Consider the following 22,054-nt stretch of genomic DNA (forward strand, 5'->3'; position numbering starts at 1 on the left):
TTGGTGACTTGGTGGCTTAGGGGATGGCTTAGGGGTTGGTGACTTAGTGGCTTAGGGGTTCCCAGCTTGGCCTCGGTGACTTAGTGACTTCCCGATTTGGCGCTGGACTTGGATGACTTAGGGTTGGTGACTTAGTGGCTTAGGGGATGACTTAGGGGTTGGTGACTTAGTGGCTTAGGGGATGACTTAGGGGTTGGTGACTTGGTGGCTTAGGGGATGGCTTAGGGGTTGGTGACTTAGTGGCTTAGGGGTTCCCAGCTTGGCCTCGGTGACTTAGTGACTTCCCGACTTGGCGCTGGACTTGGATGACTTGTGGCCTGGGTGACTTAATGACTTGACTTGGCGCTGGACTTGGATTACTTAGTGGTTTGTCTGGTGAACCGAATTGTGCGATGAGGAGTCCAGAATCCGAATCCGGAGCAGTCATCACATGATGAGATTGATGAGCTGAAAATAAATATGACACATGGACAGGATCGCTAGGTGGAGAGGCAGACCTAGATTCACCCGATGCGAGATTCTTATAATAGTAGCTTCAACACTTTTTTATTTTTATTTTCCTTTTTTTTTTACCCTTTCAAGGACAAATTATTTCAAGATTACATGATGCCAATAATTCATGGGAATGCAAGCATTATTAGTAGCTATTGCATGAAAAAGATACGGTGACGGCCGGTGATGATGTCATCAGATAGCGACCATCTTTTTTCCCAACAAACACCTGTTTGCTACGGACTGCTCATAGCCTTGCTGGCGCAGCTGAGGCCAGACCATGGGGAAATCTGGGCAGATTCACGGTGGTTGACGGGACCCGGCCTGCAGCACTGATGCGGGAGTGCCATATCGTCTCGGACGCTCTGGGCAGACCAAGAGATCCATGGGGCAAACTGTTCATTCTGGCACAACCCTAGAGCTGAAATGAAATGCTTAATGCATGAGATATAAAGAAACTGGTTAACAAACGAATAAAATAGTTTCACCCCCTTGCAAATGCACCATATACTGCTAGTTTGCAACTCGCAGTGATATGTTATGGTTGGTTATATGGTTATATAGCGGTGGGTTTCGCAGCCTCTTGTTACATGACTAGCATGTCACTGTATTAACTGTTTTAGCTTTTGGTATTATTTATGGTCAACAGGAACGCCAAAGGCGTTTTACCTTGAAATTCGTTAACAGGAAGTGGTGAGTTAGGACTGGGTAGCTTGACGCGGAGAAACGTGAAATGAGACAGCCAGCGTGAATGTAAACGACGACGCTGTTACTGTCAGAGTGGTGATAAACAACACAGCCTCAATGCAAACGTTTCAAGCTTTGCTGTTAAGAAAAATGATGATGATCTGTCAACATCCCCTGGGCCGTCTGACTCGGTCTTAAGGTTATGATTAGCTAACACTCAAACTGATGCCCAGACGTGCTCCATGAGCCAAGTTTTTTTTTTTTTTTTTGATGATCTCAACAACATGCTGACAGAATTATGGATGAAATATACAATGTGCGGTGATAACGTCACCGTCATCAGGCAGCGACGTGACATCTTTTACTCACGCAACCTCCCGTTTATTTACGGTTAAAGTAAAGACTTTAAAGACTGCCCGGTGAGAGGGATCCGCGCCTGCCGTGCAACTGACCACGCGAATGGAACGGCCTGTGATGCCTGCTTGGAGGAGCCTGGGTGCGGACGCAGCTGAACACCCGGGACAGGATCGGCTGCTGAGCTGTGTCGTCGCAGTGGCGCGCCCCGTGCCTTCTCGTCGTGGCATACGTCGGCGGCCTGTGGCACGGCCTCTTCGCCGGTGTCGTCAGGCGTCTCGGAGGGCAAATACGCTCCGTGGCTGATCCGGAACAGGGTATCGTTGTTTAAGCTGTCGTCTGTCCATGGACTGCTCTGGCTCGGGATCCGACATGCCAGGAGTGGGGTGGGGAAGCGTTGAGAGATCCGCAGGGATTATCCACGGGTAAAGAGGACTTGGGGGTGCTGATTCGGTCTGCAGATGTGGTGCAAAACAGCCGCAAAACAATGCTTCGGAGGACGGCTCAGGGGAGATGGACTGCCGTGAAGCTGCTGCTGCTATGATCGGCCAGAGAGAGAGAGGTGACGTAGAACCCTTGCTATATATATGAGAATTAACTGACGTCATATCTGACGTCATTACAGACGTCATACTAAGACTTTGACTGACCACGTCATACTAGAACTTGACTGACGTCAGGGGGTGATCGGATTAGATTATGCACGAATGGCCTTCAGCTTGAAATATGGTCTAGAGACCTCACTAGTCCCTCGAGCGGCGATTTGAGGCAGGTATGTTGCAAACAAATAGTTGTGCCGTACAGCAGCAATCACAGTATGTTGCTGCCTCTCTTTATCCTTATTATTTTGTACGTTTTTCAGCACACATCTCCTCCCACATACTGACATGTAGAGACGCCGTTCCAATGTTAAAACGGACAGCTGGGTGAGGGATCGATCATGTGAATTCAACTTTTCAGTAACTTTTGTAGATTTTTCGCAATCGGGGTTCAAACACGTCTTTTTTAATGTATATTTCATTTTGAATTCTTTATAGAACAATATACAAGACAAACAGGCTCAGACACAGGAAATGAAAAGCAAAGAAAAGAAACATACATGTGCTACCAAAGTGCCCATGTCAAATGTGCAATGCTATATGTAGCCGGGTGGGTAAAAAGAAGCATCATTCCTATTTACTCCGCTAGAGGGCGCGAAGTCCGTTGATAATCCATAAGGTCGGAGTTTGCTAAATATCGCGAGACGAGACCAGGAAGTTAGAATCCAGAATCCTTTTCCATCTTGTTGATTTTGAAAGAGCAACTCAACACATAATCCCGGACTTCTACCTTGGTAAATAATGCTTTGCACACAAAATATAAATACCGTAATTCTTCCAATAAGCGCCTCCACTCTAATTGCCGCCGGGTCTTCCCTTTACCGCCGGGTCCAAATTGATTTAGCATAATAAGCGCCTGACTCTTTTTGCCGCCGGGGCCGCAAAGGGAATATTTTTTTGGTTACCGTTGTTATTGTTGTTTTTGTAAAAACTGCCTGCACCTACCCTCGTGTGTGTACTAAGTACTATCTCACTGGTTTAAACTGCCTGTACCTAGCCTCTTGTGTGTACTAAGTACTATCTCACTGGTTTAAACTGCCTGTACCTAGCCTCTTGTGTGTACTAAGTACTATCTCACTGGTTTAAACTGCCTGTACCTAGCCTCTTGTGTGTACTAAGTACTATCTCACTGGTTTAAATAAGCAATTTGATACTTTACGTTTTTGCTGAGCAGGCATTTATGTTAAAAAAAAAAATAACCGCCTGGCTCAATTATGGCCAAATGGAAATAACCGCCTGACTCTAATTGCTGCCGGGTCTTCCTTTTACCGCCGGGTCCAAATTGATTTAGCATAATAAGCGCCCGGGCCCTTATTGGCAGTTTTACGGTAGATTAAAGGAGCTACGAGCAAGATTTTTGATTGTTATTAAACAGTATAATTACAATATTGATGCATCACATCTTACCTATAATAGTAGCTGAGACCAAAGCCGTGTGAATCGGAGATTGCTCTCTTGATGATGAGTCTGTGTCTGTCTAACCTCGCGTCACCAGGGGGCTCTCTCTCTCTATCTGTCTACCGGCGGGCCGGATAAACCCGGAAGTGAAAGGAAACGGTTCACGGCAGCTGCCTGCCTTCCGCCGTTTCGCTCTGCCTAGCAACAGACCATAAACAAGGAACACGCCGTGCAGGGGCTTGCTACTCTCACGAACATCTCTCGTTATATTCTAACAGGTTTTTTGGAAGTTATTTTGTGGTTATGGCCGAAGTGGCTGCTGCAAACCATTTCATTTCACTTCCTGATCTGCCCTGGCCACAGACAGACTAACACTAGCCGATTCACTCGGGGTTCAAGCGAGACTACTCTGCGTTGGTCTCGTCTACTATTAGAGGTAAGATGTGATGGATCAATATTAAATTTAGACTGTTTAATAACAATCGAAAATCTTGCTCGTAGCTGCTTCAATATTATTCAGAGTGTGTATAAACATATTTGGGTCCGCTGACTCACAGGTCTGGTCGGGTGACGGCGGATTTCATCAGATTGTCCAGCCACGCTAGTTTTCACGGAGCTTCCGTGCTGCTCGCCTTCAGTCCTTATGTAAGTTGATTTCGGTTTTTGACTTGTCTAATTTATTTTGGATGTGAGTCGTGTTTACAACAGAGTTCAGTCGTTTTACTGTTCTTTTATTGCTCACTTGGTCGGTGTTCCTACCACTTGTGCATTTTGTGCATGGATGTACAGACATGTTGTGAGTATCTTACAAGATTATAATGTGTTGCAATCTCATGCTGTACATTTAATTTAATTTAATTGTTTGTGAATAACTGTGGATGTTGAGGTAAAACTGTTTTTCTATTTTATTTTATTTGTTTTCTCAGGAAGAGCCACTGCAATTATTTGTACACTGTAAAAAATGTCTTACTGTGTTGGTGCTAACTATAGGAAAATAGTCACAGTGAACTCAAACACCAGTGATTGTAAGCAGTTACAGCAAACCTGCTAGTAAATCTAGGACTTCTGTCAATAGTCCACAAGCAGTGTTTGGTATACAACTGAACAAGTGTGTATTTTGTTTCAATTCTCTGTTTATTTTTAGAAGCAGAACTCATTCAACCTTTTATATTCCAACTACGTATTAATTACAGAATCATTTATTAATTCAGAATAAAGAATCCTAAAATAAGTTTTGTGTCCTGCGCTGTATAATTTCGCCAGGCTACACATTTTGGTGGCAGCGGTGGGATTCTGCTAAATTAATGATTCTGATAAGTTGGTGGTTCAGTGAGGTCGTTCAGGAGTTGTGCAAGCTTTATGGAGTGAAGAAGACTCGTACCACTCCTCATCACCCTCAGGGTAACGCACAATGCGAGCGTTTCAATAGGACACTCCATGATCTTTTGCGTACGCTACCACCTGACAAGAAACGCCGCTGGCCTGAGCAACTACCAGAGGTTAGCTCGGTAGACCCTCTTAATAGGACCATCTTCCACTGGCTCTACTGCATGTATGCTGCCCTGAACCTCAACGACCTTGTAAATAGTAGGACCCCAAGCATCCTGAATTTTGTTCCTACCCTGCGGCCAGTGACGGAGGTAGACTAGCTGGCCTACTTCTACAGGAGGACAGTATACTTTGTCCTTGTCCAGTTCAAGTCTCTCTGCTGCTTTGTGTTCAGCATACTCCCTTGCTCTAGCATGAGCCTCATGTAGACGTTCCTGATGCACTACTACTAGCCAGTCATGCTTCCTATCCAACACTTGCTCTTGCCCTAGCAAAGCATCTACAGGTAGGTGGGGGTGTACTCCAAACATAAGATAATATGGTGAGTACCCTGTAGTGGCATGAGGTGTGACATTGTACGCATAGACAAGCTCTGGTATAGCTTGTCAGGTGGTAGCGTACGCAAAAGATCATAGAGTGTCCTATTGAAACGCTCGCATTGTGCGTTACCCTGAGGGTGATGAGGAGTGGTACGAGCCTTCTTCACTCCATAAAGCTTGCACAACTCCTGAACGACCTCACTCTCAAAATTCCTGCCTTGATCACCATATAATTTCACCAGGCTACATATATTATACAAACTGGACCTCTACATTGAAAATAAAAGAGGACAGGAGCTTATAGAATCACAGTGAAATGGAAGTGAAAGTATGGCGGCCATTATCTATCTCCTTGCTGTGAGACCCAGGCATGTAATGGCAATCTTCATCGCAAACACAACACAACTAAAACACTGCTAAACATTTAGGGCTCCATCACCGTACGGTGCTATCGTTGGCGCAGCTGTTTGCGCAACTCTTATGCTATCTTCCCTGTGTCTTAAGCTATCTGCCTCCACACCATCCAGTTTTGCGCTGGAATCTAAGCGCAGACACAGGTGTAGGCATGGCCCAGGCATGTCCGTGCGCCTCTTAGCCTATCATCTGCCTCCCGCAAGTGTAATTTTGCGATCTGGCGAAGATAGTCCAATCATCGCCTACATCGTCTACAAGAACGTCTGAGAGATCGGGTCGTGTCATTAAGCCATGGCTCTGCAGGTGTTTTTTTGCGCTTAGACCTGAGAGGAGTAATAGAGTCCAAGATATCAGTGCAAGTGGTGTCAAAGAGTGCTGTCAGTTCATCAGCACTGCGATCACAGAGGTCATCCACAGTATAAAACAAAGAGTCTTCAAAAGCAGTGGAAAACTGGGATGAAGTTTGAGGATTTAACGCCCGCAGGCGGCGAGCAGGAGTACGAGTTTCCGCCTTTGAACAAGGCACTGTAGCAGTAAATACAACAGGCAGATGATCAGATATACACGCAGGTTTGCTGTCCATGGTGGTACAGTTCCCGTACCAGCACTCAGCACATGCATAAGAGTACAAACAGAAACATCATGAAGCAGAAACTGTGAGTGTCAGAGATTATCTGAAGCAGAAGGAATGGAAACGTGCAGCACTATCATACAGTTCATTTACAAACAGGCTGCACAGAAACAGATATATAGGTCCATGTCAAAATCTTGACTTTTGGTATATTTGTAAAAATGGGAGATGGTAAGATATTAAGGCAAGAAGTGGAGTAAAAAAAAGAAGAAGTTTCTGTCATTTCCTAATTTCCTTGAAAGGAACTTTTAACACGTTAACTGCCGTGGACGAGTCAACTCGTCAAGCAGAAACCAACGGTTGACTGCCGTGGACGAGTCAACTCGTCAAAAAAAAAAAAAAAAAAATTTGACGGTGGGACGTGGATCAAAGCCCCCTACGTCTCCTATAAAAATATGGGAGCCACCGAACGTGTACAACCCATTCCACCGACCCACTAAGTGGCGACAGTGCTCTCCAGACTAGAGAAAGCGAGCCAAAACTGCAGGGAAAAGCGTGAGGAAACCATTCTCATACTGTAGAATGGTTTGGCGAAAACGCTTTCGCGCTGGCGCACAACGGTGGCGCACAACGGTGGGGGGTTCCAAAAATAGACTGGGTGCAACACACTTTGAAACACGCAGCATAAAGCCCAGAATCGCAAAAGCTTCATCAAAGCTCTCAACCGAAACCCCAAGAAACGAGCGAGCCCCATCCAGGCTCGCCCGACGAGGGGCCGCCAGGCAGCAGACAGGCAGCAGAAACTCGCTTGTGACACACCCGCTGCAGAGCCAAGGAGGGAGGAGGAGAACGCCCACGGAGGGAGGAGTTTGAAGGAGAGGGGGGTGCGGGTGCTGTTATGGAGGAAAATACTGTTCAGAACTATTGTTTAGATGTCTGATGTCTTTGATGCCAAAAATAAATGGTTAAAGTGACTGTTCTATCGAATTTCACAAAAAGGCATTTTTCTCAGCTTTCATTTTCAGACGCTGAAACCATGCTGTATTCAACTGCTAATGCCTACATAACTACTAACTCTACAAACTAACTCTTTTAGACAGAGAAAGCACACATTCTATTAGTTATTTTGAGATATTTTGTGTTCACAAAATCCTAGCAGAAAATAATCCTCGGCTCTTGAAAGATGAGCCAGAATCCTCAAAAAAAACCTTGGCAGAAGCTACCTACGGTAAAAAAAATAAACTGTTGGCAGTGAATGTGTTAAGACTCTGTTAAACTTTCAAGTTTCCTGAAAATAAGTTAAGTTAAGTTGTATTTATTTACACTGCCTACACTCACTCACGCTGGAAAACGAGGAGAAAAAACAATAAAATAACATTATACTGTAGTGGGCCACTATCTGAATATTTTTTCCTTCATTTTTGCCGTTTTGTGAAATTAACACACTTTTCAAGACTACAAATTTGCATTTACATAATTTGTTTTCCAGTACTCTTCCAGACTTACTGGACTCACACCTACCCAGGAACCCTGGAACCAGCCAATATGTAACAATAGAACAGACAGTCCAATCATCATGTTCCGAGCGTAAACACAGGTTTGGGCACTGCCGGTGCCAAAATAGGCGTTCCAGCGCAATGTTAGAAAAAAGGGCCTTTGGTGCTCTCAATTTTAACGCCACCTAATAGCAGGTCTTAGCTTATTAGGACTGTATATATATGGACAATGTGAGCTGATTGGGTTTTGATACCAGAAAATGAGGCTTGAATCTTCCGCTTTCTGATAATCCTTGATTGGACTAATGATTAATGCTACACGGAAGTACGGGAGAGGGGGCGGCTGCCGGGGGAGTGTCAGAATTTGTCTCACAGGCTTGAACTGACTGCCATCTTGTTGTTAGCTTGTGGTTGCTAGCTCGCTAGCTGGCTGGTTGCAATGGTGAAATGGTCCAGAAAAACAAAATATATAATAACTTTTAGCCTGAAGGTATGGCCGAGTAGCAGTCCAGCCAGCCGAGCACCGTCTTGTCCGGGGCCTGGCCAAGAGACCATGGTGTGGTGTAAGCCTGGTGTAAGCCTTCAGCCTGCTAGCTGCTGCTAAGCATCCACAAGGTAAACTGCTATTATACTTATTATATCTATGGGTAAACTCTAAACTTTATAACTGAGGTGGATTTGATCACGCACTTGGTACTCTCCTATGTTGAACTGTTTGAGTGATGCTCATGTTTGTAAGCTAACGCTAGCTCGATTAGCATCGGGTGCTAACGTAAACATGCGAGAAGGTTGCACTGTTGACTATGACTGTAAGCGAAGTTTGGTGGCGTTCATGTTATACAGTGATTAATATAACACTGTGTCGTTTGTTTCTTCAAGGGATGACTGCTGGAGTACCATGGAGCAGTAGCAGCAAAACACAACAGAGGCACATTGCCCCCTGGTCAAAGGATTTTTTTTTATTAATGTTATGTTTTAAATGTTGTAACAGTAATACCCATGTGCATGGCTCATTATTTAATTTTCTGCTCTCCTGAGATTATAATGGTAACGTTAACATATTACTGTGAGAATATTGCTGATCATCAGTTTAACTATGTTCAACCTAGGATATTGCAATAGCACAAGCCAAATGCTGACCATAGACTGTATACTGTATAATGCTGACAGATTTGAGACTTTGAGAGATTTGCTGTATCTATTTTGATGTATCTGCCAGTGTGCATTTGTCAATAAACATTGCCAACAAAGATAACCTTGTTGTGTAGGCTATTTACTAAGGTAAATCATGTACCCGAATGTACCGCAAATATCACAGAACGAGCCCATTAGTTGTCTGGTCAGAGCAGGCAGGTTGGATAATAAGATGTGATATAAAGAGCGTTGATGTGAAGTGAACCAGCTTGGACCAGATGACGAGAGGAAGAATAACATGAAGATGGGAGAACCAACCGACTGCTTGAACTCAACGAATGCTTTATATTGATTGAAATATGGTTATCTGTAACAATTTGGCATACATTACATAGGCTACACCATGCAACATATATTTCGATATAATTGAAACTTTAAGAATGTTTCCTTTCCCACCATGGTGGGCTGAACTGCTGTGAAATGGTTATATTTGTGTCAAGTGTTGCTTGGTGGATTATATGCTTAATTTACCAGAAGACATTCGTGCAAGATCTTAGGCTATGTTGAGTTCTATCGATCCGATAAAGTATGTTTTCCAATAATCGACACATTAAATTGCTGAGCTTGGCGGATGCCTGAAGACAAGTGTGTATCAGCTTTAAATGTCCAATACCATACAGAAGAGCATATTGAACAAACGACCAACAGCATTAAAGTCTGCAAAAATTTGTGATGTTATGTCACGTTACATAAATTGTAGTGACGCTTACTGTATAACATGGGCAGACCATTAATTTATGTAACGTTACGTTACATACCGTTAGATAACATTAAATGGTCTGCCATGTTATGAGCGTCACTTTACATGTATGGTATCTATACAGTTACGTGTCTACTAATAAAATATCATAAAGTAATGCTATTTTCTGATAGTTTGCTAAACTACTATACTTGCTATCTGCTAGCATTGGTTGCTAGGTTGCAAACATTTTTTCTTCATGTTGCATGAGGCAGATTAGATGCCTTGCTGCCTCTACCTGTCGGAAGTATTACTGTTCTTATTTATCCAATGTATATCGTCTATTTTCCTCGAAATGGGGCTATAATTTAGAAAACGGAGGGCGTGAGAGCATGAAAAAGACTTGAAATAGTTTTTTCAGACCATAAACTCATTTGGAAAGTGTTTATTTAAGACATAGACCGAGAGAGAAGTTGGCTCGTTTCCCATTGAGTTGAATGCATGTTCCTGGGGAGTGCTATACAAACTGCGCCCCCCACTGGCCATTTGAAATAATGCAATTTCCGCTTAGGCTTCAAACAGACGGAGGCTGAATTGGGCAATGGTCTTAGCGCAAAAAACCCCACTATGTCAGGCGTACGCCTGAGCGCACACAGTATTCTCCGCACAGTGCAGGAAATCCTTGCTTGGATAGATTACGCACGGCATGGATGTCCCTCTCTCTCCAACACCTCGCGCGCGCACACACTCTTCCCTCCTCAGAATGCCACGTGGATTTTCAACTATAGCCTACATTGCAGAAAAAACACCTTGATTTAAAAATGAGAATTCGTTTGTCATGGTTTTATTACTACATACTTTTACTTAAAATTGTATTTATTTATTTTTTATTTGACCTTTATTTAACCAGGTTAGTCTCATTGAGATTAAAAACCTCTTTTGCAAGAGAGACCTGGCCAAGAGGCAGCACAGGGTTACAGACATACAGTTACATAACATATCACCACATTTGCATATAAGCAACTGAACTAACAACCAAAGATTAAAGGAAAAGAAAAAAGTACAACATATATCACATTGATAGGCATGATTCTAATCATGACACTTATAAACCTGCATTTCGTTTGCCTCCATGACTTTTAACATTACTTTAAAACTGTCTAATGAGACAAGCTCCTGTAGATTCAGTGTTTCTTGACGCTCATTCCAGGCCAGAGGGACAGACAAATGGAACGCCTTTTTGCCAAACTCAGTCCGAGCCTTTGGTACGGTCAGCAGGACTCTATTTTGAGAACGTAACTGATAAGTGCTGTTTTCCTGCAGGGTGATTAGCGAGCATATATAAGGTGGGAGATGTCCCAGAATGGCCTTGTAAATGAAGAGGAACCAGTGAGTCAATACTTAATACTTTTTTTGCTACATAATTCCCGACCATACATGTCTGTGGTGTGAGGTAACAGTAGATTGCTTTTGAGAAAGTTGTGCTGGCCAGTTACGGCTATACAGTAACCTTACCTGCAATTGCACCATGCAACAATAGCTTAACCCGAGTGGACAATTCTGATATAGGCTATTGAAATAAACTAGAATTAAAATCTCACACATCCCTACCCTATTAAAGAAACAAATATTTTTAAATGTGTATATAGCCTACTATATGAACGAAACGACTAATTACAGTAAGCGCACGCTTTGGGACATGGGGATATTGGGAGCGTACCTATGTTCCCCGGGTCCTATATTCCCCGGGTCCTATGTTCCCCGTTTTTGTGGGACCGGGGAACATAGAACCCTTCCTAACCTCCCCCAGACCCTAACCCAAAACCTAACTTCTCCCACCCCTCACGCCTAAACCTAAGGTCGGCATTGCGGGTGGTCGGCATAGCGGATAGACACCCCAAATGTTACGGAGAGTGTTAAAAACGGGGAACATAGGACCCGGGGAACATAGGACCCGGGGAACATAGGGATGACCCCGGGATATTCACTGCGTAACTGCGCGACAGCCCTTTGTTTCAAATGGATCGTTCATCGTTTCTAATGAACCAGTCTGGTTCATCCTCCAATTATTTTTATTATATTATTCCATTATATCCTCCAAGATGATGCGAAGCGCAGCGGGCCGACACGCCCACAATTAGGGCTTTGCGTGGCGCTAACGCAAAATTACCGTCTTTGCGACGATAGAGCCCTTACACTCTTTCACCAGCAATTAGGGTTCCTTATCGTACAATTTGGGGATATGTGGGGTGCTTTTACATAACACTAACCTGTTTAAACAGATGAAAGAAGAGGACACGGCAACGTTAGTTGTTTACTCAGGCGTTCCTCACGGCAGAATGACGGGAGCCAACGACAGCGCTGAGAGTAGTGAGAGTACTTCCGCTGCCTTGCCTCACTCCGCTACGCACCGCTGCCGCTTACTGGCCGAAGTGAATATTGACTCCTTAGAGGATCTGATTAAAGTGACCAATGATGCTGCTGGGATAAGATTCTTCTCTTAACCTAGAACACTAACGTGATTTAAAGTCACACCATCACTAACGTCGGCTGTATTTCACCCGATGCAATATACCCCATAAAACATACTTCTCATCAAAATATCTTAAAGTACAACAATACATGGCAAATTGAGGCACTCTTCTTTTATTTTTAAATGTGAAATATCACAAAAAACACAAAAATGTATTATGGGGGACACTATAAAAAATGTGTAAAATTCGTGAAAAATTAGGTAAAACAGGAGCTATCTCCTTTGGTCCACCCAAGGGACTTGTGTGGTGAAAATTTCACCACACAAGTCACCACAATAACATTAACCCTAACCTGAAGATATTTTACCCTGAACATCCCCCGAACACGTAGCCGGTAGAAAAAAACCATGAATGGGAGCAGGGAAACACACCTACATTCAATGACGTCAGTGAGCATCCTGAAGGTACCCAAGGACCCGCCCACCTCAGACAGCAGCAAGACAATGAAAATCACATGAATTCAATTGTCCGGGTGAAAATCACCCGACATTAGTAGAAATAAAACTAAATAACCACAATGTGACCACTATTGTGTGCGTCACATATGCCGCTTCAAGAGCGGGAAGAGCATTTTCAATCTCCAATACTCGCCTATTGCTCTCCTTCTTGGCAGTGGACTCATATGAGAGTATATCCCCGCGAATGGCAACCTTTAATGTTTCCCATAGTGGTAGTTTGGTGGTAATATATTTTATGAATTTCCCTTCAGTGAGTAAGGAGGGGTTGAAACGCCAAGAGTAAGTTTGTTTGGGAAGAGAGAGAGACTAATGGACATTGTCAAGGGGCCCTAATGGACATTGTCAAGGGGCCTTAATGGACATTGTCAAGGGGCCCTAATGGACATTGTCAAGGGGCTGACCTTTGCCAATTTGAAAGGGAGATTTTCCAGGAAGCCAGGAGTGAAGGCATCAGAGAGAGGTATGAAGTCACTCTTTGTCCAGGTAATTGTGTATCCAGACAGCTTACCGAAGGAGGTGATTAATTCTAGGAGTGGGTGTATCGACTTTTCTGAATTATGTAGGTATAATATTACATCGTCGTCGTACAAACTGATACGCGTCTCAATGCCTCCGAGGTCACATGAGGTCTGTGACCCTCTGACAGGCCACATGTATTCAACATGAGGTCTGAGACCCTCTGACAGGCCACATGTATTCAACATGAGGTCTGTGACCCTCTGACAGGCCACATGCATTCAACATGAGGTCTGTGACCCTCTGACAGGCCACATGCATTCAACATGAGGTCTGTGACACTCTGACAGGCCACATGTATTCAACATGAGGTCTGTGACCCTCTGACAGGCCACATGCATTCAACATGAGGTCTGTGACCCTCTGACAGGCCACATGCATTCAACATGAGGTCTGTGACCCTCTGACAGGCCACATGCATTCAACATGAGGTCTGTGACCCTCTGACAGGCCACATGTATTCAACATGAGGTCTGTGACCCTCTGACAGGCCACATGTATTCAACATGAGGTCTGTGACCCTCTGACAGGCCACATGTATTCAACATGAGGTCTGTGACCCTCTGACAGGCCACATGTATTCAACATGAGGTCTGTGACACTCTGACAGGCCACATGCATTCAACATGAGGTCTGTGACACTCTGACAGGCCACATGTATTCAACATGAGGTCTGTGACCCTCTGACAGGCCACGTGTATTCAACATGAGGTCTGTGACCCTCTGACAGGCCACGTGTATTCAACATGAGGTCTGTGACACTCTGACAGGCCACATGTATTCAACATGAGGTCTGTGACACTCTGACAGGCCACATGCATTCAACATGAGGTCTGTGACACTCTGACAGGCCACATGTATTCAACATGAGGTCTGTGACACTCTGACAGGCCACATGTATTCAACATGAGGTCTGTGACACTCTGACAGGTCACATGTATTCAACATGAGGTCTGTGACCCTCTGACAGGCCACATGTATTCAACATGAGGTCTGTGACCCTCTGACAGGCCACATGTATTCAACATGAGGTCTGTGACCCTCTGACAGGCCACATGTATTCAACATGAGGTCTGTGACCCTCTGACAGGCCACATGTATTCAACATGAGGTCTGTGACACTCTGACAGGCCACATGTATTCAACATGAGGTCTGAGACCCTCTGACAGGCCACATGTATTCAACATGAGGTCTGAGACCCTCTGACAGGCCACATGTATTCAACATGAGGTATGTGACCCTCTGACAGGCCACATGCATTCAACATGAGGTCTGTGACCCTCTGACAGGCCACATGTATTCAACATGAGGTCTGTGACCCTCTGACAGGCCACATGTATTCAACATGAGGTCTGTGACCCTCTGACAGACCACATGTATTCAACATGAGGTATGTGACACTCTGACAGGCCACATGTATTCAACATGAGGTATGTGACCCTCTGACAGGCCACATGTATTCAACATGAGGTATCTGACCCTCTGACAGGCCACATGTATTCAACATGAGGTCTGTGACACTCTGACAGGCCACATGCATTCAACATGAGGTATGTGACCCTCTGACAGGCCACATGCATTCAACATGAGGTCTGTGACCCTCTGACAGGCCACATGTATTCAACATGAGGTATGTGACCCTCTGACAGGCCACATGTATTCAACATGAGGTATGTGACCCTCTGACAGGCCACGTGTATTCAACATGAGGTATGTGACCCTCTGACAGGCCACATGTATTCAACATGAGGTATGTGACCCTCTGACAGGCCACATGTATTCAACATGAGGTCTGTGACACTCTGACAGGCCACATGTATTCAACATGAGGTCTGTGACACTCTGACAGGCCACATGTATTCAACATGAGGTCTGTGACACTCTGACAGGCCACATGTATTCAACATGAGGTCTGTGACACTCTGACAGGCCACATGTATTCAACATGAGGTCTGTGACACTCTGACAGGCCACATGTATTCAACATGAGGTCTGTGACACTCTGACAGGCCACATGAATTCAACATGAGGTATGTGACCCTCTGACAGGCCACATGTATTCAACATGAGGTATGTGACCCTCTGACAGGCCACATGTATTCAACATGAGGTATGTGACCCTCTGACAGGCCACATGTATTCAACATGAGGTATGTGACCCTCTGACAGGCCACATGTATTCAACATGAGGTATGTGACACTCTGACAGGCCACATTAATTCAACATGAGGTCTGTGACCCTCTGACAGGCCACATGCATTCAACATGAGGTATGTGACCCTCTGACAGGCCACATGTATTCAACATGAGGTATGTGACACTCTGACAGGCCACATGAATTCAACATGAGGTCTGTGACCCTCTGACAGGCCACATGTATTCAACATGAGGTATGTGACCCTCTGACAGGCCACATGTATTCAACATGAGGTATGTGACACTCTGACAGGCCACATGAATTCAACATGAGGTCTGTGACCCTCTGACAGACCACATGTATTCAACATGAGGTATGTGACACTCTGACAGGCCACATGAATTCAACATGAGGTATGTGACCCTCTGACAGGCCACATGCATTCAACATGAGGTATGTGACCCTCTGACAGGCCACATGTATTCAACATGAGGTCTGTGACACTCTGACAGGCCACATGCATTCAACATGAGGTATGTGACCCTCTGACAGGCCACATGTATTCAACATGAGGTATGTGACCCTCTGACAGGCCACATGCATTCAACATGAGGTCTGTGACCCTCTGACAGGCCACATGTATTCAACATGAGGTCTGTGACACTCTGACAGGCCACATGTATTCAACATGAGGTCTGTGACACTCTGACAGGCCACATGTATTCAACATGAGGTTTGAGTAGTCCTTTAAGGTTCCATCATTACTTTGTGTCATTATGGGTTTCTCAGTTTTTCTAGTTTTTTTTAATGTCCTATATCATTTAAAAAAATATATGTTTCGATAAAATTTTCACGTTCCACTTTGTTCTTTTAATAAATAAATATTGTGTGAGGAATTCAGTTGTGTGATTTCATCATGTTAACAGAATAATGAGTCCCTGGCGAACTCTCGTCTTATTTGCTGCATCAGTATCTATTTCCATCCACTGGCTTACAGTAACGTACACAAGTCCAGACCCCGGAGGCCTCACTCAGGAGGCCTCACTCAGGAGGCACCGAGCAGCTTCACCAAGAGGGCAATTAGCAGACCCGGCAGCCAGGAACCCTGCTCTGTGCCATCGCCATGCCTACCAGCGAGCAGCTCCGGGTCTTTGCTTCCTCCTGCGTAGTGACCATAGAAGAAGAAATACTCTGTTGTTTAGTCTCTCCTGGAAGAGTTCCTCCTTGTTCTTTGTACAACAGTGTTGGGGGGGTGGGGGGTGGGGGGGCGGTATTCACTTTATGATGTTTATGGCTACAATTAAAAATCATTTTCACCAAAACAACGTTCTCTTGAAGCTTTTAAAAAGTAACGCTAATGTTACTTTTTAAATTACGGGCTTTTTACTTTTACTGAAGTACATTTGACATCTGTGACACAGCGCCCCCCAATTTGACATGGCCAGGCCATACTACCATAATGCCAAGAAATCCAGGCTCCGCCCCTTTAGAGAAAGGAGAATCAGTTTGACCTGCAACCTGAAAACGAGGCACGTGAAATGCCTGTATTTATGTCTTATCAAAACGTTATTTTCCGACACACAGCGGCTCATATGCTTATTATATCGGAGAGAGAGAAAGATAAGAGCGATCTAACGTACCTCTGTAGCAGCCTTGCTCTGTCTGCTGTCCGTCACATCCGTATTCCCGGCTGCTGCTTGTAATCCATATATGACGTTATTCCATACGGGCGGCCATTGAATTCAAATGAATTATCCATAATCGTGTAATTAGATAAATATCTGCTATAGGCTAGGCAGGCCATGCTACCCAACAAACTGGATGCAAGTCAACTATGACCTGGCCCGGAAGTTGTTATTTTCTTCTTCTGTTTGGTTATACAGAAGAACAGAAAAACTGGAATTTTCCTTTAATATGTTGTTCTTACACCCGAGCCGAGTAGACCTGAGGTGGACCAGACCCGAACTGACCTTACACAGGCCCGGGCGGGTAACCTGTAATTCTGGGGGATTTTTTTTTTTTTTCTTTGTATTTTGGAAAAAAGGAAATCATAAAGTCATAAAGAGAGATAGATGAATAGATTGAGACCAGTCACGTGGAAATGAAGGAAATCGGAGCAGGTTTACCCCTTTAACATATCAGAACAGCTTCATGTCAGAACACTTTTTCAGGTGTTTGACAGGTTCCACAAGGAATTTCTGCACCAAAATTGATGCAGTTAACGTATGCAGAGAGCTCTACAAGGGTGTGTGTGTTTCAAGTCATTCCGACCCCCTACTAGGTAGGGCTGTCACATTTCCCCCAGCAATTTGTTTGATTACATTCAAAGTGAATCCCCCCTCCCCGTGCACGCGTATGGACAATTCATTTCTAAGTGGCTGTTATTAAATAGAATTGGTCTATCCTACAAAGTGATCCTTCCAAACTGTTTTTCCTGACCCTCCAGCTTCCTCATTCAGACGCGCTCCCACATTAAGTGACAAGTTGGTGTGGAGCTGCCAAATATGCAATACGGACTGAGTTTCTCATGGCCAATCATTCCAAAACAGCTGGACACACTAGCTCATTGAAAGGCTATTGAGGTTATCCCCAAATCTGTGAGAGGCGGAGATAGACTCAAACATCTCCTCAAAAGAGAAACCTTCTGGATAGTAACTCTTAAAGCCACAGACTTCCCTGGTCTAAATAAGGATGCTGACTTCTCCCCCATATGGCAGAAACCAATTTTACTGCACCTATACTGTACACACCACACTCTACAGTGATTTTCGATTAATTTTTTGTTTATTTCTTTTTTCTTTTTTTTTCTTTTTCCATGTTTACCTGGCAGTGCTATGTCAATCTGGGAACCCATCGGTTAAACAAAAAAAACAATGTTTTTTTTTTTACTCTAACCTCTGGGGGCAGCAGCCCCGTTTCAATGTGGTGCAACAGGAACTCAAGAGGTGCGGTCGGCAGCGGAAGGAAATCCCTTTCCGCTCCCTGCAAGCTCTGCCATTGGCTCCAACCGACCGGCTCTGCCCATTAATGCATTTATTTTCCGCTCCCTGCGTGTCGCTCTCAAATCCGTCCGTCGCTATGAAACAACAATAACAACTCTAGCTCGTTGCTAGTAGCAAGTAGCAACTTGCTACACGCTGAAAATGGTAAGTGTTGACTACACACCGGTCACGTTCACTTCATTTTGATCGGGTGAAGCGCAGCATGCGTGCGAGCGCTGTTGCACCACTTTTGACGGAGCCTGCCAACAGATGTTCGATGCAAGTCGAAAGTTTGTCCCGAGAGATTAGTTCTAAGTTGATAGGTCATTTTCTTATGCTGATGCATTCAATTGCCTAATAATGTTGATGCTGTGTTGTCATGACCCTTGCACTTGATCGTTGTCATGACCCTTGCACTTGATCGTTGTCATGACCCTTGCACTTGAGCGTTGTCACTATATTAATGTATGCTTGCTGTAATGCCTTTTACACCTTGACGAGGGCTCCTGCGAGCTGAAACGTGTCGGTTTGCTGTTGCTCTGTTTTTAACTTTTGTATAGGCACCCTACCGTCTTCAAACCCTGACTCTCTACGTCTACGACCTTCCTATCCATAGCTATGGCAGAGTCCTGCACGGGTCCAATACTGCAAACTGGTGCCCGCCCAGACCCGTCCATATAAGACCTGTGCCCGCCCCATTACCTGTGATTATCTCAAAATCAAAACCGCCCCACGCCCAGACCCGTCAATACAAGACCTGCGCACCAACCCATGATTAATCACACAAGCTAGAAACACAGTCGCTCACTTTCAACCCAACCAAACTGCCACCGTTTCACACAGGAGGCGAATAGCAGTCTTTCTGGCTGAGACTCGTCACCTGTAAAGTTAGCACTTAGCAGCAGCTAACATTAGCTCAGTAACCAGCTGGTCAGCACTTCTATCAGAGAATACAGTGTTGAGCAACAAGTAAACTTACCAAATACATGTCCGGTATAATCTATACTGCCTTTATGATTGTTGTTTCCGCTGACAGAAACGCAATTTTACAACGCCGGCCGAACTAACGTTAACTTCTCCACCGGCTTGCACTTTCCCCCCATGTTGTTATGGAAACCAAACAGTGTCTCCTTGTCTCCAGTGTAACACCTTGAGTCCACGGCTGAGTTTTCAATGCTTATGTTGTGCAGTCAGTAGCAGCAACAAACAATGCAGTATGCATACTTGAAACATGTTGGTTATGTAGAGAAACAAACAACTGTTTGACATCGGGGAAAAGTAGCCTACTCCATACAATCTCTCCTCTCGCCATGTGTCTGCTCCCGGCCGCCAAACAACACAAACACCCCACCGACATCATGCACAGGATTACCGTAAGTGACTGTGAATTCAGTCTGAGCGGAACACAAAAACATACATGGCTCTATGTTGTTCTCAAGCACTGCCCGCCATGTTTAGTTCATTTCTACCCGTGCAGTAGGCCTATATTTTTACAGTGAAGTATGTTTTACTGTGCAGCGCCCGGGGACCAACTCCAGTTCATTTGCCAGTACCTTGGTCAGGGGCACTGACAGGAGTATTAACCCTAACATACATGTCTTTCTTGATGGTGGGAGGAAACCGGAGCACCCGGAGAAAACCCACACGGACACGGGGAGAACATGCAAACTCCACACAGAAAGGACCTGGGGTTCGAACCCGGGACCTTCTTGCTGTGAGGCAACAGTGTTAACCACTGAGCCACCGTGCCGTCCATTACCCGTTACACACATTTTTTTGCGGGCCCAACCTGTTGCAGGACACTCAGCTATAGCCCCTTTACCCTTTCCCGCCCCCTTTCCTGACCACGCCTCCTCCCACCACACAGATACACATAGCCACTCCCCCTACCCACCCTTCCACCCCCGACTCTGTCTATGTTGAGCTAGGGCCCCTTTCCCCTAGCCCTGCCCCCTCCCTTGCCCCTCCCCATATCGGATCCGCTCCAAAATGCAATGTGTTCTTCCATGGCCCATCCTGCGACCTGCTTGCAGACACACAAACAAACAAATTAACAAACGGCATTTTCTTTTTACCTCCTTGGCAGAGGTCAAACTTAGCCTTCACAAGTGCATCACATTGGATTGAAGGACTTCTCAGTGCAATTTGTACACTTTGCAAAGTCATCCTGTGGGACGGATTGGACCCTTTGGCGGGGCCGGTTTTGGCCCGCGGGCCGTATGCTTGACACCCCTGGCCAAAGGAGTCCTCAAACTACCTCTCACTGGCCTTACAGAAGAATTGAAATGTTCTCATCTAAAAGTCAGAGTCCAGATGACACTTCAGGACTCCCGTGACGAGAAGACCATCAGCAATACTGTGGTAGTCTGAGCATCTGGGCGGAAGTGACCCCTGTTTAATGGGATGCACCGTGTGACATCAGCCCTGAGACACGGAGACATCAGGTCATGTGACATCAGCCATGAGACACGGAGACATCAGGTCATGTGACATCAGCCCTGAGACACGGAGACATCAGGTCATGTGACATCAGCCCTGAGACACGGAGACATCAGGTCGTGTGACATCAGCCCTGAGACACGGAGACATCAGGTCATGTGACATCGGCCATGAGACACGGAGACATCAGGTCGTGTGACATCAGCCCTGAGACACGGAGACATCAGGTCATGTGACATCGGCCCTGAGACACGGAGACATCAGGTCTTGTGACATAAGCCCTGAGACACGGAGACATCAGGTCATGTGACATCAGCCCTGAGACACGGAGACATCAGGTCATGTGACATCAGCCATGAGACACGGAGACATCAGGTCATGTGACATCGGCCCTGAGACACGGAGACATCAGGTCATGTGACATCGGCCCTGAGACACGGAGACATCAGGTCATGTGACATCGGCCCTGAGACACGGAGACATCAGGTCATGTGACATCAGCCCTGAGACACGGAGACATCAGGTCATGTGACATCGGCCCTGAGACACGGAGACATCAGGTCCAGCACAGAAGGGGCGGCTTTGCTCTGATATGAAAAAGGTTGGACATGACTGTACTAGACTACTAGTCCAAGCTCTTTAAAAATGAGCATCCTCACATTTTTGCCAATACTTTTTGAAGTGGCCATGATATATAGGGACTATGATATTGACAGACTGGACGGTCGGAATGTGTTTACATGTAGACTGACATCCACTCTGCAACTTCATGGGATTAAAACGGCCAAATAAAGTTACTTGTCAAACAAAGACAGTAGACCGATATTTTTGCAAACCAAGTTGTTCCTTTAAGATTCTTTATTAACCTGTATTGAGAAGTGATGGATGGGGGGGGGGCGATCTCTATTTTGACTTGATTTTAATTATTTTAATGTGATTCATTTTGTTTGTTCTTCTACATGAATCGGATCTTTTTCACTTTGTAATCTTGTTTTTTTTCTCTTTGTTCTTTTCTTTGATCTAAAAACACGTTGACTTTGAAATGTGCTATACACATAAACGTGTCTTGCCAAGTTGCCTAAACTATTTCTACATGAATGCTACGTGTGTCAGCATTACATCATCTATCAACTCATGACATCAAACTAGCTTCAAAAAGTTCTCTGTACGGTAGGGCATTCACAGACTAGTCGACTAGTAAAACCACTAGTCGACACTGTGCTTAGTAGTCGACTA

General features: G+C 45.0%; 1 protein-coding gene across 1 annotated transcript in view; it reads right to left on the bottom strand.

Moving 5' to 3' along the window:
- LOC310789127 (olfactory receptor 1M1-like) overlaps positions 1-18,252 on the bottom strand; it is a gene marked incomplete at both ends in the record, with an annotated part of 37,498 nt that extends 19,246 nt beyond the window's left edge. Inside the window, one exon of the mRNA XM_083650721.1 lies at positions 18,222-18,252. Coding sequence (XP_083506847.1) covers positions 18,222-18,252 — 31 coding nt within the window. The remainder of the gene's footprint in view (positions 1-18,221) is intronic.
- Between the last annotated feature and the right edge of the window lie 3,802 nt (positions 18,253-22,054).

This window comes from Poromitra crassiceps (assembly GCF_964638095.1).
Source record: "Poromitra crassiceps genome assembly, chromosome: 14".
Taxonomy (NCBI): domain Eukaryota; kingdom Metazoa; phylum Chordata; class Actinopteri; order Beryciformes; family Melamphaidae; genus Poromitra; species Poromitra crassiceps.